This window comes from Heloderma suspectum, chromosome 2 (genome assembly GCF_057233095.1).
Source record: "Heloderma suspectum isolate Gila_16-S chromosome 2, 16-S_ref, whole genome shotgun sequence".
In the NCBI taxonomy this organism is placed as follows: domain Eukaryota; kingdom Metazoa; phylum Chordata; class Lepidosauria; order Squamata; family Helodermatidae; genus Heloderma; species Heloderma suspectum.
In genome coordinates this window covers 318,242,795-318,260,957 of record NC_139459.1, presented here as the reverse complement: position 1 = coordinate 318,260,957, position 18,163 = coordinate 318,242,795, and the positions used below count along the sequence as shown (strand labels likewise).

At 45.0% G+C, this 18,163-nt stretch overlaps 1 protein-coding gene across 1 annotated transcript in view; it reads left to right on the top strand.

The window, feature by feature from the left end:
• The window catches only part of CNTN6 (contactin 6), a 247,999-nt gene that overhangs the window by 179,164 nt on the left and 50,672 nt on the right, over positions 1-18,163 (top strand). Inside the window, 4 exon segments of the mRNA XM_084840343.1 lie at positions 3,999-4,174; positions 5,555-5,672; positions 8,383-8,541; positions 8,615-8,764. Coding sequence (XP_084696469.1) covers positions 3,999-4,174; positions 5,555-5,672; positions 8,383-8,541; positions 8,615-8,764 — 603 coding nt within the window.

Below are 18,163 nucleotides of genomic sequence, written 5' to 3'. Positions count from 1 at the left end.
TCCTCACAGGGGCACCTTGGGACTTTATGGAGATCATGGCTTCCTGGGAGCTGCACCCTATTTTAACTGGGCCCACCTTGCGCTAGACCTTGTGTTTGTTTCTGGAGAAGTGGGGAGTGATCTGGAAGTCGGGAGTATATCCACCACCCCCTTGTCATGGTCAGATCACTATCTAGTGATGTTGGAATTCTCGGTTCCACAACCCCTCTGCAGGGGTGGAGGACCCATTAAAATGGTCCGCCCCAGGCGTCTTATGGATCTGAATGGATTCCTGAACGTGCTTGGGGATTCTCTGGAGCACACCAACAGCCACTTGGTCGAGACCCTGGTGGATGGCTGGAATGCCGCAATCACTGGGGCATTAGATTGGGTGGCTCCGAAACGCCCTCTCCCCCTGAACAGGGCTCGGACTGCACCATGGTTCAATCTGTGGTAACGAGCTCTGAAACAGGAGATGAGACAGCTAGAGCGGCAGTGGCAGAGGTCTCGCTGCAAAGACGATCAGACATGGGCTACAGCTGTATCTTCAGCCTATCACATGGCAGTGAAGGCAGCAAAAAAGGAATATTATGCTGCCTCTATTGTGTCCGCAGAGTGCTGTCCCAGGAGGCTGTTCCAAGTGGTCCGGAGCCTGGTCAGTTCAGTGGCTCTGGAACCGCTGGAGCATTCTAAGGCCTCCTGTGAGGCCTTGGCAAGGCACTTTGCAGATAAAATTGATCGGATTAGGAGTGTTATTCCATGCGCTGTGGATACAGTTAGTGAGGAGGCGGTCTGTGGCAAACCGGTTTTGTGGGATCGATTCCAGTTTCTTCCTTCTGATGAAGTGGACAAGGTGCTTTCATCTGTAAGGCTGACCACCTGCTTACTTGATCCTTGCCCATCTTGGCTCATTATGGGCTGCAGAGAGAGATTGGTTGAAGGGATCAGGGTGGTGGTGAATGCCTCCCTTGATGAGGGAGTGATGCCATCAGCCCTCAAGGAGGCAGTGATAAGACCGCACATAAAGAAGCCCTCCTTGGATCCCCAAGTTCTGAACAACTTTCACCCAGTCTTGAATCTGCCATTTTGGGGCAAGGTGATTGAGCAGGTGGTGGCAATGCAGTTGAGGGCACACATGGAAGAAGCCAATTATCTAGATCCATTTCAGTCGGGCTTCAGGCTTGGGCATGGGACAGAAACAGCCTTGGTCGCCTTGGTGGATGATATGAGGAGGGCTCTGGATAGAGGCGAATGCTCCTTCCTTGTTCTCCTCGACCTCTCAGCAGCTTTTGATACCATTGGCCACAGTATCCTCCTGGACCACCTGGAGGGGTTGGACATTGGAGACACCATATTGTGGTGGTTCCGGTCGACTGGTCTTTCCTCTCCAGCAGGTACCAGAGGGTAGCACTGGGAGAGGAGTAGGTATGGCAGAGAATTCCGCCACGGATCTCGGGGAGGCTGAATGCCAGTGCATTTGGCCCCCCGAAATCTGTGGCGGAACAGCCTGCCACCTCTCCACCACCCCTGCGGATCCCCCCCGGATGAGACTTACCTGGGGTGGATCTTCTGGGTGGCGGCGGCAGCGGCTGGTCTTCTGACCAGCTGCTGCCGCCGCCATTTGCATTTTATTTTTTTTTACACACACGTGATAGGCTACGTAAGTTTTTATGTAGCCTAAAACGTCTGGGTAAAAAAAAAAGGCGTATGCAAATGGCGGCGGCTATGGCCGCTGCCATTTGCGTTCCTTATTTTGGGCCGTCTTAGTCTACGTAAATAATTACATAGACTAAGATGGCGAAAATAAGGGGAACGCAAATAGCGTCCACTACACTATTTGCATTCCCCTTATTTTCGCCGTCTTACTCTACGTAAATATTTACGTAGATTAAGACATCAAAAATAAGGAACACAAATGGTGGCGGCTGTAGCCACCATCATTTGCGTACGCCTTCCCCCCCCCCCCGAGCCCTCCGCGGCTGGAAATCTGGCTGCGGATGGCTCTGGCCTGGCTGGGACTCGCCGGCTGCTCCGCAGAGCTGCCTCAGAGCACAGCTGGCTGTGGAGGATTCCGGGGGGAGGGACGGAACGCCTCCCCCCCAAACCATAAACATAATCCGCGAACAGGTAAGTGATTTTCGTACATCCCTAGAGAGGAGGTTTCAGACCCGTGGCCGCTCACTTATGGGGTGCCACAGCGTTCCATCCTCTCTCCGATGCTATTTAACATCTATATGAAGCCACTGGGAGCTATCGTCAGGAGGTTTGGGGTCATCAATATGCGGATGACACGCAGCTCTACCTCTCGTTCAAATCTTTACCAAGGTTGGCCATAGAATCCCTATCCAAATGTCTGGAGATGGTGAGTGGCTGGATGGGGAGGAATAAGCTGAAGCTGAACCCTGACATGACCGAGGTACTTTTGGTGGGAGACAAGAGGAGGCTGGGGGATGTTGACCTGGTGTTGAATGGGGTACAGCTACCCTTAAAAGACCATGTCTGCAGCCTGGGGTTCATTTTAGACTCCCAGCTGTCCATGGAGGCTCAGGTGTCAGCTGTGAGCCGGACAGCGCTGTACGAACTCCATCTGATATGGCGGCTGCACTGCTACCTTTCCAACCACCTGCTCCCATCGGTAGTACATGCCCTGGTCTCCTCTCATTCAGACTACTGTAATGTGCTCTACATGGGGTTACCCTTGAAGACAGTTCAGAAGCTGCAGCTGGTACAGAACATGGCAGCTTGCCTGATTACAGGCAGCCGCTGGCGAGGTCACATCACTCCAGTGCTGAAGGAGTTGCACTGGTTACCAGTTGTTTTCTGGGCCAAATTCAAGGTGTTGGTTTGGACCTTTAAAACCCTATATGGTTCCGGCCCAGCCTATCTTAAGGAGCGCCTCCAGCAACACCAGATAGGCCACTCAACAAGATCAGCCTCAGATGGCCTTCTCTCTGTCCCATCAGCCAGGACAGCTAGGCTGGTGAGGACGAGGGAGAGGGCCTTCTCTGTGATGGCCCCCACTCTGTGGAACTCCCTCCCTAGGGAACTCCGCCATGCCCCCTCTTTAATGAGCTTCCGCCGCGCATTAAAAACATGGTTGTTCAGGCAGGCATTTGGGGTGGGTTAGGGTATTTTTTATAATGTTTTTAATGTAGAATTTTATTGTTTTAACTGTTTTGTTGTTGTACATGGCCCAGAGTGGCTGGGTGACCAGCCAGATGGGCGATTAATACATTTAATTAATTAATAAAATCCATGTTCTTATGTTTGAAGGTGTATTTGTGTTTGGTTCAAAGTACCACTTTGTTGGCATGGCAGTTTGTAGGATCAGGGTGTCAGAGTGGTGGGTTTGGAAAGAAAATCACAAAGCTTTCTAGCCTGTTTCCAAAACACATGCAGGATATATTGTATTTAGATATTTTCTGGTATACATTTCCAGAGCCTCTTCTGGTTGGAAACACTGGAGTCCCATGATTATTTGTTCCATTCTCTATTGATGACCCTATTGTTGCCATTTTTTAAAGACACTCCTCAACATTTCTTTTCCCATCTCTTTTCTCCTATCAGCTATAGCATAATTTATATAGTATTAATCCCCATGACTAGGCTTGTTGTTATATTTTATTTGCATGCATATGCGTATGATTGTGTAGTGCTTTCATCCACATACACTTTATTTGCCTAAACTGCTTATTACAGGGGAGTTGTTATCTCTAATTTACCTGGCAATCATACTAACAATAGCAAGGGGTTGAGGGAATAAAAACTATAACTCTTTCTTTGACCCTTAAGCAAACTAGAATTTTTGTTAATGAAGAGGCCCGGAGTATAATTGAAATGACTTGCACGCTTTTTTTTAACTGTTGCCATTGAAAAATCAAGACCTTTAGGATCTTGGTAATTATTTCTGAAGTAACTGTGATTTTATAACTTCTTCTAAGTTCTTGTAACTGACACTTTTTGTAACCTCTTTTGCAACAAAGAATGATTTTTTTTTTCCTTCTGCCCGTGCCCAACAGAAAGAACTGTCATTACTACTCCACCTTCTAACATGGATGTTACTGTTGGAGAAAGTATAGTCCTGCCTTGTCAAGTATCCAAAGATCCATCTATTGAGGTTGCGTTTTCATGGTCATTTAATGGAGATACTATAGATTTTAAAAGAAGAATGACTCATTTTGAAAGAGCTGGAGGAGTAAGTTTAGTAGACTATCCTTTAATCAAAGTTGTGGGTTGTTGTTGTTTTAATCACTATTTAAAAAAGAAGTCTCATACTTAAATCACATGAGAAATATCTTTCCAACATTTCCACTGTTTCTAATATGCACCGTGAACTCAAAGAGCCACAATTATTTGTTTTTTATTCAGTTTGTTTTAAAAATGATCTTAAATCTAAATCTGTATTACCATTTAAACCTAACAAATGATAATAAAAATGCAGTCTATCAGTTTCTATTTAGGCTGTGCTCTCTCCCTCTGATGGCTTCGGATGCTTGACACTTTGTCCCTTGAAGAAACTGGCAAGCTAGAATATAGCTAGCTACCTTTCTCTTTGGCAAGGGATGCCAGCAGTAACCTTAGAATGGATTGAAAACTGAAAAGATTTTGCATTTTTTGTCAGTGTAAGGCTCCTTCAAGTATACAGCCAAGACCATATTTTTTTTAAAAAAAAAAACCACTAACAACTATCCAATGGACATATATTCCTAGGCAAGGCTGTAAACGAGAAAGCTTCTGGCAAAGAAGCTCCAAGTAACTGCAGTTGTCAGTGGGGCACACAGCCTGGGTATCTCAATGTTTTTTCCTGCAACTGAGGAAGGTTCTGCAACATTCTTTCCACCAGCCCTTTTGAAGACCATCTCCTCCCTCAGCTGCCACCAGCAGCAGCCACTCCAGCAGTGGATACTGAACGAGATGGCAGTGGGAAGCAGAGCCATTCCACCAGCCCTGCTGAAATACTTTTTTTCTTCTTTCCTCACTATTCCTTTTTCCCTTGTGTGTCATGGGGTTGTAAGCTTGTGGTCAGGGACTGTCTTGTCTTACTGATCATATGTAAGCTGCTCCAGGAGCTATTTTGGCTGATGAATGGGATAAAAATATTTTAAATAAATAAACTGAGGAAGAACCCAACTTACATTCCCTCTCTAGGTTCCACCAACGAGTAGGAATGGTGTGCTCCCTGCCAGACATGATTGACAATGCCTTATTCTACTGGAGGTCTACCTTGCATTTATACTGGCTCCCAAAAAATCACTGGACATGTTGCTATGGCATGTGGCTTCTGTCCGATGCCAAAGGTCAGGGTTTATGTCCTCCATGTACCTATTTCCAGAATCCTCCCACCAGAAGCTTTATTGCTTTATATAGCCACATCCATTTATTTTTGCTTTCAGTATTTGCATTATTTGTGAGAAGCCATAATAAAAATGTCTAAACGAAAGAAACTGATGACAGTAATGCATAATTTAATTTTAAAATTGCATTTTTATTAATATTTAGTAAGTTACAAAAATATCCATTATGGAAAATACATTATGTGTGATTAGTTCTATCTTTCTCTCCTTTTTATCTCAAGGAATCTGTAGGGGACCTTATGATAAGAAATATTCAGCTAAATCATTCTGGGAAATACACATGCACAGTGCAAACAGCTATGGACATTCTATCTGAAACAGCAGAAATAATTGTAAGGGGTAAGTCTATTAACTGTAAAATTCCAAGTACCTGTAACGCCAAGAAGAATATGATATACTTCAGCATCAGAGAAGCTGGTTGAATAAAATGTAAACAACTCATAATCTGCAGATCATATATATTTTCTATTGTTATATATTCCCTTCAGACTAAAATTTGCCTCATGGGCAACTAACACACTCAGACAGCAGGCATTATTTCTTCCTCAAACTACTTTCTCTCTCATATATCTGGGTATATGTCTACAGCAGTGTAAGGATGATATCTACTTCCTGTCTGTCTGTCTGTCTGTCTGTCTACCTATCTATTAGTAGTGTGCACTTATCACAAGACTTGACTCAGATCCCAATTCGGCGCTTCAGAAAATGGCCCAATTCTGCTCTGACCAATTTGGAGGCTGCCTGCTTTGGCTTGGGTAGCAAACCTGAGTCACGATTAAGAACGGCAAGAACGTTGGCTGATCCTCAGCCTGGGGTGGAGACACACCACCAAAAGCCCTGCCACTGCTGAATGCACCACCGCTGCTCCTCCCTCGGCTGCAGAGCCCATGTTGCACGCTAGGCAGCCACGCATCCAAGAGGTGTTCAGGAGGGGCACGGAGGGCTAAAAGAGGCCTCTCCATCCCCTCCCACCTCTGGTGGTCCCACAGCCGAGCAGCCAATGGCTGCCAGGTGGGTCTGCTCTCCTTCCCCCCATCTGCAATGCCCCCCCCAGGCAAGCTGGATGCGGGGTGGGGCACTAGTTGTAATTTAAATAGACATACAGTGCATCTACCCATGCACTGAGAAAAACTGCCCAGGTGACCTGTGCGCCTGCCTGCTCACTCTGCTGCCCAGGCTGATGGGTACCTCCGAGGCCCCTGCTCTCCCTTCTTATGGTTCTTTATCTTTAAACTGGACTTGGACAGGACAGGACCACCTTTCAAAGAGAGGACCGTCTTCTGTAAAGCAGGGCACATGACCAGCCTATGCAGTCTCTGTACAAGCCCTCGAGAAGCTCAGTTCTTCTCATTCATTGGGGGTTCAGCATCTTTGTTCACTTTCTTTTGAATAATTTCTTTCCTTGAAGAGGTAAGAACTTTATTAAGGTTCCTACTGTCATGTAGTGTGATGACTCATATATTACACCAGTGTTTCCCTCTCCTTGAAATTGCCAGCATGGACACGTGAGGATCAGGAAAAGCACACACTGATGAAAATACCTTCTCAGCATATTCACCACTACTGATTTTGACAGCTAATTTTATTAACAGAAGTATTATTTTACTGTACACACTGCTAGAAAAAGGAATATTGTTACAGTCTGGTGACTCACACTAAATTGAAATGTTAAAATTAGAGTGGCATGATCATATCAGAGCTAGACAATATGCTGCAGAAGAATCCTAATTGGATCTCCTGTTTCTGTTTTCACTGTGGGGGCCAGGGTGGGGCGAATTGGGCCAGGGTGAATTGGTTTGGAGCAATGCTGCTGAGTGAGGGGGAACGTAACCCTTTCTCCCAGTACCCCAGCTGGGCCAACAGCAGCCGAGGGATGGTTAAGGTCAGGATAGCTAATGCCACTGAAGTCAGAATCAAGATTCAAAATGACCTTGACAGGCTGTAACACTGGACCAAACTATAGTATCAAGATGAAATTCAACAGAGATAAATGTCAAGTCTTGCATTTAGATACAAACACAACCAAAGGCACGAGTATAGGATGGGGGTGACCTGGCTTGGCGGTGGTACATGTGAAAAGGATCTATGTGTCTTAGTGGACCATTAGCTGAATATGAAGCAGCAGTGTGATGTGGCTAGGGATGCTGGAGAAATTCGAGATGGACCAATCTTGAGGATGCCTGCTTTGGCTTGGGTAGCAAACCCGAGTCAAGATTAAGAAATCCAAACCTTCATGCCTACCATTGACTATCAGGGGAAAGTGTTAAATAGCCATACATTTTTATCTTCTTCGTCAGAACTGAATGAAATATGTAGGCATAGTAGCCCCTTAAGAGGGAATTACACCTGCCAAATTTCAGAAAAATAGGTGCAAGTGGTTTTGTGCTCTGTACATATGAAGGATTTGACTGAATGTGTTTAAGGTAGGACAGCAACTGCCATGGGTCACAAAGGAATAGGAATGAAGGTGATTTGGTCATGGTTGCACATGGGATTTGGTTTTGGAAGTATAATTTGTCTTTCAGTTCCACTGTGTGCTGAAATTGAATTGTGCACCTGGGAGTTGATTCATGCATCCTGGCCACATTGGCTGGGAGCTGACACAGGTCAGTGTGAGGTTGCCATCTGCTACAGCAGAAATGAAGAAATGCCTTCATTTGCAAATTCAGTTTTGAAGCAACAGCATGAGCAGAAAGGATGTTTGGGTTGAGAGTTGATGGGCTATGTGGCTGGAGACAGAAGAGAACTATCTTTAGCGATTGCCCAGAAAGTGGGGACAGAATTCTTTAGTCTAGTTTAGCTTGTAATATTTTGAGAAACAACTCCAAGTTAAAACTAGACAGAGGCATCTGTGTGAGATGTTTTAGCCAGAAGAAGTCATCCTGTGTTAGAGGCAGGGGACTGAAGTAGGATACTTGATTTCTAACTGCAAAAACCATCCATAATAAATCTAGTGAATGAATACCATATTCACAACTAAACTCTAAAGAGTGACACAACTTCAAACGCTTTTCCTAAATTCATATGGATTTTTTTTCTTTTTTATAAGGCACTCCAGGTCCACCCAAAGATGTTAGTATTGAACATGTTTCAAGTACAACTGCAGTGTTAAACTGGAGACCAGGAGTAGATAATAACAGTCCAGTCCAGATATACACTGTTCAAGCAAGGACTCCCTTTTCAGTTGGATGGCAGGCCGTTTCAACAGGTACACTTTCCTGACTGACATTCTCTGCTATATTTCAAATTGCTGTCCCTTAACCTTTTTGTTTTATCTTTAGTTCCTGAAGTTATTAATGGACAGACCCACACAGCAACAGTAGTTGATCTAAATCCTTGGGTTGAATATGAATTTCGAGTTGCGGCTGGCAACAGTGTTGGGATTGGAGAGCCAAGCACACCATCTGAGCTACTAAGAACTAAAGCATCAAGTAAGTTACCTGAAATTGTGCGGATGGGCTTAGAATTCCCTTAAAAATGTAACTCCATTCTCTGCCAAACGAAATCATAATGGCTCAAAAACACACACCCTCCAGTGATGATCAAGATGCAAAACAGACATTTGGAGACCACTGCTCATTTGTTATCATTTATTAATATTTTTATCCTTATTTTGTACTTTACTTTGTGGCTAATAATTGGCTGTTGAAATAGTTCACATACTAATCTAAGTAATAACTTATTATAAATATAATACAAAATCCTGCACTGGGGAAGGGGAGAAGTTTCCAGGCACAATGGAAAGGTAGTCTCCCTGATGGCTTGTTGGAAAGGGGATCCCAACTAGTGCAGGGTTCAGGCATGAAGGACGACTGTCTGGTTGTATTCACCCCCTCTATTTGATTAGATTTTACTTCCTTGGAGAAATGTCAGGATACCAAATTTAAGTTGGTATTAGATATTCTCAGCAAGTTCATAGGTTGAGTACTGCCAAGGCCCTGAGAATGGTCTGAGTGCAGAAGACACAGATCTCTCAGTCCGCTCAGCCCATTTATGTGAGTCCTGGGAGTCCCATATAGGCATAGCTGCTTTGGTCTTTTCCACATCTATTGTAGGGATGTACGAAAGTCACTTACCTTTTCGCAGGGGTGCGATGGGGGGGAGGCGCTTCGCTTCTCCCCCCGAAGTTCAGGTGAGGGGGGGAGCCGCCCCGCCTCGCCCAGCCGAAATTCAGGCCAGGGGAGGGGGCTCCCCGCCTTGCCCAGCCGAAATTCAGGCTGGGGAGAAGTGCCCCGTCTCCCCGGCCACGAAACAAAAAGTAAAAAAAACAAACAAACCATGATAGGCTACGTAACGATTAACGTAGCCTATCACGGCTAGATCTCCAAAGTCAGCCATGATAGGCTACGTAAATCGTTATGTAGCCTATCACGGGTGACTTTGGGGAAAAAAAGCGCGTACGCAAATGGCGGTGGCCTATGGGCGCTGCCACTTGCGTTCCTTATTTGGTCCAGGTAGTCTACGTAAAGATTTATGTAGACTACGCCGTAGTCTACGTAAATCTTTACGTAGACTACCGGGACCAAATAAGGAACGCAAATGGCGGCGCCAATAGGCCACCACCATTTGCGTACGCACTTTTTTTTTTTCCAAAGTCACCCGTGATAGACTACGTAACGATTTACGTAGCCTATCATGGCTGACTTTGGAGATCTAGCTGTGATAGGCTATGTTAATCGTTACGTAGCCTATCACGGGGTTGTTGTTGTTTTTAAACACTTTACCTTGTAATGGCGGCAGTGGCAGCTGATCGGAAGACTGGCTGCCACCCCCGCCCCTGACGAAAGGCCGACAAACCGCCGCCGGGACCCGCCGCCGGGAGGGACATTCACCAAAGGTAAGTCCCATCCCGGGGCAGGGTGGGGGGGCAGAGAATTTCACCGCCAATTTCGGGGGGCCGAATGCGTTGGCGCTCAGCCCCCCGAAGATTCGGGGAGAAATTCTCCGCCATCCCTATTATTGTACATGTGGTCATGGGAGAAGTCAGTAAGGGTCACGTGGGTTGGCTGGTCTTGGAGAATGTATCTGAAATCCACCAGACCCTTTGAACAGCTCTGCCCCTATTCCCTCACTCTGTACCCAATGATCAAATGTTAACGAATCATGTTTTAAGGCAGGGCTGTGCATAAGGTGGATTGTCCAATGGTGGATCACCAGCTAATTTCGATTGCATCACCTCGTTCAAAGGTGGTGATCCTGCAGCCTGTGGGCCAGATGTAGCCTACAAGGCTTTTCCAACCAGCCCATGGGCCCCCAGCACCTAGGCTTGAAAGAAGCTTTCCATTGGCATCAATGGAAGGCTTTTTAAAAGCCTAATTGCAGTGCAAGGGGTAATGTGTGGGGCTTATATCTGGGGATGGAAGGAGTAATCCTCTGCCTTGCATGTTGTGACCCCCTGCCAAAAAGTCCTCACCCCATATGACTATTAGGCTGGGGAAAAGCCAGTGGAAGGATTTTTTCACGTGTAATTGCAGCTTGGTGTGGGGAGGGGGGAACTTGGTGAGATTGCAGCTGGGGAAGGAAGCATGAACCTTACCCATGGACACCAGTAACTGCTTTGCTGAAAATCACCCTCAAAAGCAATTGGACTTTGAAAAAGCTGCCCATTGGCTGCAATGGTTCCAATAAGAAGCTTTCTTTCAAGGCTAATTGCTAGAGGGGGGATCTTCGTGTGTGTGTGTGTTTGGTGTTGTGTATGAGACAGACTGTGTGTGGAGTGGCCATACACACTTTATCTTTTGCTCCACCCACCTTTTGCAGGTCCTCAGCTTTTTGCTCCACCCACTTTTTGCAGGGGCCCACCCACCGCTGGCATGCAGCCCATGGAAGGTTAGCCCCAAGATAATGAGGCCCTTGGGATGAAAAAGTTTCCCCACCCCTGACCTAGTGTGTACTGGTTGTTGGAATTGTTGGAAACAACAATGAGCTACACGCAGGAAGGCATTTCGCATGTTTTTAAGCAAAAGTACATGCTAGGGAATGCTTAACGCAGATTATAATTATTCCTTAACTGTTATTATAAAATCCTGAATATGTCTTCTTACATTTCAAATTTAAGATAGACCCTGGGAAAGAAAGGAAAACATCAACCCATCCCTGTGTTAATGATGCACACATTTTTATAGCTAAATACTGGGGAAGTATATGTATGGCGAACAGTTAAGCAAAGTATGTTATATAGGAACTGTGTTTAAGTTCTTCCTTCTTGTCCTGTACAGAGTATTTTATAGACTGTAGAATTCCAGGAAGCAAGAAATAAACTATTGTTTTTGCCAAAGTTTCTTTAAACTTTGACCTTTAGTGGAGGGCTTTATGGAGGTTGGATATCCCCTGCTTTGGATCGTTGAAATCTGGGTTGTACAAGATACAGAAATAGAACAGTAGCACTGATGCTATGTGCAGGTTAAAAGATTGATCTAAAGGGATTCGGATAAACTCTACCCACTTGACTGCTTAAACATTCCACAGACAATAGGGAAGCAATTCTGCCATGCAGCTGGCTGCTAAGATTCTGGAATGCTAATTAAAATCAGCCTCAGAGCAACAGGTGCAACAAATAAATAGCGATGAAAGGGTGAATGAGAAAGTCTGTCTTATAAGGTCTACATTGCCAGCTCAAACCCGATCGAGCATTCATACATTCCTGGAGGCAAATGAGCCACTGCTCATTTCATTAAAATGGAGCGGAGGATTAATTGAGCTTCTGCCGATGCAGTTAACCATAAATTTTCATCTGCTTCTCAACTATGACCCAATTGAGGCTTTGTTGAGCAGTGGTATAAATTTCTTTTCCATGCAAATACAGTAAATACTGAACTCATTTGACACAAGCACTAATTGAGCATTAACTGGTTCATGGAACAGTGGAATGTTAGTTGAGCTTGGCTTGCAAGGCTCTTCAATTCTTCATTTAGTTAACCATCCCATTCCCCTTCTTGAACTTTTGCAAATCTAACACAGTTCATCCAAAGTGAATGGCAGCAGCAAAAATGGTATGTTGTTGTTGTTGTTCAGTCATTAAGTCGTGTCCAACTCTTCGTGACCCCATGGACCATAGCATGCCAGGCCTTCCTGTCCTCCGCTCTCTCCCAGAGTGTGCTCAAGTTCATATTCATTGCATCGGTGATGCTATCTAGCCATCTCATCCTCTGCCGTCCCCTTCTCCTTTTGCCTTCAATCTTTCCCAGCATCAGGGTCTTTTCCAGTGAGTTTTCTCTTCGCATTAGGTGGCCAAAATATTTGAGCTTCAGCTTCAGTATCTGTCCTTCCAATGAGCAGTCAGGGTTGATTTCCTTTAAGATGGACTGATTGGACGTCCTTGCAGTCCAGGGGACTCGTAAGGGTCTTCTCCAGCACCACAGTTCGAAAGCATCAATTCTTCGGCGCTCAGCCTTCCTTATAGTCCAGCTCTCACAGCCATACATTCACTACTGGGAAAACCATAGCTTTGATTATGCGGACCTTTGTCGGCAAGGTGATGTCTCTGCTTCTTACTATGCTGTCTAGGTTGGCCATAGGTTTCCTCCCAAGGAGCAAGCGTCTTTTAATTTCATGGCTACAGTCACCGACTGCAGTGATCTTGGAACCCAAGAAAATAAAATCTGTCACTGCTTCCATTTCTTCTCCTTCTATATGCCAGGAAGTGATGGGGCCAGATGCCATGATTTTAGTTTTTTTTAATGTTGAGTTTCAAACCAGCTTTTGCACTCTCCACTTTCACCCTCAACAAGAGGCTCTTTAGATCCTCTTCGCTTTCTGCCATTAGGGTGGTATCATCTGCGTATCTGAGGTTGTTGATAATTCTCCCGGCAATCTTAATTCTGACCTGTGATTCATCCAAGGCAGCATTTCTCATGATGTACTATGCATATAAGTTAAATAAGCAGGGCGACAATATACAGCCTTGTCGTACTCCTTTCCCAATTTGGAACTACTCGGTTGTTCCATGTCTGGTTCCTACTGTTGCTTCTTGACCATTGTACAGGTTTCTCAGGAGACAGGTAAGGTGGTCTGGTACTCCCATCTCTTTCAGAATTTGCCACAGTTTGTTGTGATCCACACCATCAAAGGCTTTAACGTAGTCAATGGAGCAGAAATAGATGTTTTTCTGGAATTCTCTTGCTTTCTCCATGATCCAGCGAATATTGGTGATTTAATCTCTAGTTCCTCTGCCTCTTCGGAACCCAGCTTGTACTTCCAGGAGTTCTCGGTTCATACTGCTGAAGCTTGTAGCTTGTAGGATTTGGAGCATCACCTTGCTGGCATGTGAAATGAGCACAATTGTACAATTGTACATTCAGATCTTTCCTGTATAGTTCTTCTGTGTATTCTTGCCACCTCTTCTTAATCTCATCTGCTTCTGTTAGGTCCCTGCCTTCTTTGTCCTTTATCATGCCCGTCTTTGCACAAAACGTTCCCTTCAGATCTCCAATTTTCTTGAAGAGATCTCTAGTCTTTCCCATTCTGTTGTTTTCCTCGATTTCTTTGCATTGTTCATTTAAGAAGGCCTTCTTGTCTCTCCTTGCTATTCTCTGAAACTCTGCATTCAGTTGGGTGTATCTTCCCCTTTCTCCCTTGCTTTTCGTTTCCCTTCTTTCCTCAGCTACTTGTAAAGCCTCATCAGACAGCCACTTGGCTTTCTTGCATTTCTTTTTCTTTGGGATGGATTGAGTTGCTGCCTCCTGAACAATGTTACGGACCTCCGTCCATAGTTCCTCAGGCACTCTGTCTATCAGGTCTAATCCCTGAAATCTATTCCTCACCTCCACTGTGTATTCATAAGGGTTATGCTTTAGGTCATACCTGAATGGTTTAGTGGTTTTCCCGACGTTCTTCAATTTAAGCTGAAATTTTGCAACAAGTATCTCATGATCTGAGCCACAGTCAGCTCCAGGTGTTGTTTTTACTGACTGTATAGAGCTTCTCCATCTTTGGCTGCAAAGGACATAATCAATCTGATTTCGATATTGACCATCTGGTGATGTCCATGTATAGAGTGGCCTCTTGTGCTGTTGGAAAAGAGTGTTTGCTATGATCAACGTGTTCTCCTGGCAAAACTCTATTAGCCTTTGTCCTGCTTCATTTTGTACACCAAGGCCATGCCTGCCTGTTATCCCGGTGATTTCTTGACTTCCTCCTTTAGCATTCCAATCCCCTATGATGAAGAGGACATCTTTTTTTGGTGTTAGTTCTAGAAGGTGTTGTAGGTCTTCATAGAACCGATCAACCTCAGCTTCTTCGGCCTCAGTGGTTGGGGCATAGACTTGAATTACTGTGATGTTGAATAGTTGCCTTGGATTCATACTGAGATCATTCTATCATTTTTGAGATTGTACCCCAGTACTGCTTTTCCCACCCTTTTATTGACTATGAGTGCTACTCCATTTCTTCTAAGGGATTCTTGCCCACAGTAGTAGATATGAAGGTCACTGAATTAAATTCGCCCATGCTTGTCCATTTGAGTTTGCTGATTCCCAAGATGTCGATGTTCAATCTTGCCATCTCACGTTTGACCACCTCCAGCTTACCTTGATTCATTGATCTTACATTCCAGGTTCCTAAATAATATTGTTCTTTACAGCATCGGATTTTCTTTTCACCACCAGACACATCCACAGCTGAGTGTCCTTTCGGGTTTGGCCCAGCCGCTTCACTCTTTCTGGCGCTACTTGGAAATACCCTCTGCTCTTCACCAGTAGTATATTGGACACCTTCCGACCTGAGGGTCTCATCTTCCGGTGTCATCTCTTTTAGCCTTGTGATACATTCCATGGGGTTTTCTTGGCAAGAATCCTGGAGTGGGTTGCCATTTCCTTCTCCAGTGGACCACATTTTGTCAGAACTCTCCGCCGTAACCTGTCCATCTTGGGTGGCCCTGCACGGCATACCTTATGGCTTCACTGAGTTACACAAGCCCCTTCACCACAACAAGGCAGTGATCCATGAGGGGGAAATGGTATGGTTCCCCCCAAATACAATATAATTCTTTTTCATAAAGACAGTATGTTGTTGTTGTTGTTCAGTCGTTCAGTCGTGTCCGACTCTTCGTGACCCCATGGACCATAGCACGCCATGCCTTCCTTTCTTTCGCTCTCTCCCGGAGCGTGCTCAAGTTCATATTCATTGCATCCGTGATGCTATCTAGCCATCTCATCCTCTGCCGTCCCCTTCTCCTTTTGCCTTCAGTCTTTCCCAGCATCAGGGTCTTTTCCAGGGAGTTTTCTCTTCGCATTAGGTGGCCAAAATATTTGAGCTTCAGCTTCATTATCTGTCCTTCCAATGAGCACTCAGGGTTGATTTCCTTTAGGATTGACTGATTTGACCTCCTTGCAGTCCAGGGGACTCGTAAGAGTCTTCTCCAGCACCACAGTTCGAAAGCATCAATTCTTCGGCGCTCAGCCTTCCTTATAGTCCAGCTCTCACAGCCATACATTACTACTGGGAAAACCATAGCTTTGATTAGACGGACCTTTGTCGGCAAGGTGATGTCTCTGCTTCTTACTATGCTGTCTAGGTTGGCCATAGGTTTCCTCCCAAGGAGCAAGCGTCTTTTAATTTCATGGCTACAGTCACCGTCTGCGGTGATCTTGGAGCCCAAGAAAGTAAAATCTGTCACTGCTTCCATTTCTTCCCCTTCTATATGTCAGGAAGTGATGGGGCCAGATGCCATGATCTTCGTTTTTTTAATGTTGAGTTTCAGACCAGCTTTTGCACTCTCCACTTTCACCCTCAACAAGAGGCTCTTGAGATCCTCTTCGCTTTCTGCCATTAGGGTGGTATCGTCTGCATATCGGAGGTTGTTGATAATTCTCCCAGCAATCTTAATTCCGACCTCTGATTCATCCAACCCGGCATTTCTCATGATGTATTCTGCATATAAGTTAAATAAGCAGGGTGACAATATGCAGCCTTGTCGTACTCCTTTCCCAATTTTGAAACAATCGGTTGTTCCATGTCTGGTTCTTACTGTTGCTTCTTGACCCTCGTACAGGTTTCTCAGGAGACAGGTAAGGTGATCTGGTACTCCCATCACTTTAAGAATTTGCCACAGTTTGTTGTGATCCACACAATCAAAGGCTTTAGCGTAGTCAATGAAGCAGAAATAGACGTATTTCTGGAATTCTCTTGCTTTCTCCATGATGCAGCGAATGTTGGTGATTTGATCTCTAGTTCCTCTGCCTCTTCTAAACCCAGCTTGTACTTCCGGTAGTTCTCGGTTCGCATACTGCTGAAGCCTAGCTTGTAGGATTTTGAGCATCACCTTGCTGGCATGTGAAATGAGCGCAATGGTGCAGTAGTTTGAACACTCTTTGGCATTGCCCTTCTTTGGAATTGGAATGTAAACTGACCTTTTCCAGTCTTGTGGCCACTGTTGAGTGTTCCAGATTTGTTGACATATTGAATGCAGCACTTTAACAGCATCATCTTTTAGGATTTTAAATAGCTCAGCTGGAATATTGTCATCTCCGCTAGCTTTGTTGTTACTAATGCTTCCTAAGGCCCACTTGACTTCACTCTCTAGGATGTCCGGCTCAAGTTCAGTGACCGCACTATCATGGCTATCAGGGACATTCAGATCTTTCCTGTATAGTTCTTCTGTGTATTCTTGCCACCTCTTCTTAATCTCATCTGCTTCTGTTAGGTCCCTGCCTTCTTTGTCCTTTATCATGCCCGTCTTTGCACAAAACGTTCCCTTCAGATCTCCAATTTTCTTGAAGAGATCTCTAGTCTTTCCCATTCTGTTGTTTTCCTTGATTTCTTTGCATTGTTCATTTAAGAAGGCCTTCTTGTCTCTCCTTGCTATTCTCTGGAACTCTGCATTCAGTTGGGTGTATCTTCCCCTTTCTCCCTTGCTTTTCGTTTCCCTTCTTTCCTCAGCTACTTGTAAAGCCTCATCAGACAGCCACTTGGCTTTCTTGCATTTCTTTTTCTTTGGGATGGATTGAGTTGCTGCCTCCTGAACAATGTTACGGACCTCCGTCCATAGTTCCTCAGGCACTCTGTCTATCAGGTCTAATCCCTGAAATCTATTCCTCACCTCCACTGTATATTCATCAGGGATATGATTTAGGTCATACCTGAACGGTTTAGTGGTTTTCCCGACGTTCTTCAATTTAAGCCGAAATTTTGCAAGAAGCAGCTCATGATCTGAGCCACAGTCAGCTCCAGGTCTTGTTTTTACTGACTCTATGGAGCTTCTCCATCTTTGGCTGCAAAGGACATAATCAATCTGATTTCGATATTGACCATCTGGTGACGTCCATGTGTAGAGTCGCCTCTTGTGCTGTTGGAAAAGAGTGTTTGCTATGATCAGCATGTTCTCTTGGCAAAACTCTATTAGCTTTTGTCCTGCTTCATTTTGTACACCAAGGCCATGCCTGCCTGTTATCCCAGGGATTTCTTGACTTCCTACTTTAGCATTCCAATCCCCTATGATGAAGAGGACATCTTTTTTGGGTGTTAGTTCTAGAATGTGTTGTAGGTCTTCATAGAACCCATCAACCTCAGCTTCTTCAGCCTCAGTGGTTGGGGCATAGACTTGAATTACTGTGATGTTGAATGGTTTGCCTTGGATTCGTACTGAGATCATTCTATCATTTTTAAGATTGTACCCCAGTACTGCTTTTCCCACCCTTTTGTTGACTATGAGTGCTACTCCATTTCTTCTAAGGGATTCTTGCCCACAATAGTAGATATGATGGTCACCTGAATTAAATTCGCCCATGCCTGTCCATTTGAGTTCGCTGATTCCCAAGATGTCGATGTTCAATCTTGCCATCTCATGTTTGACCACCTCCAGCTTACCTTGATTCATTGATCTGACATTCCAG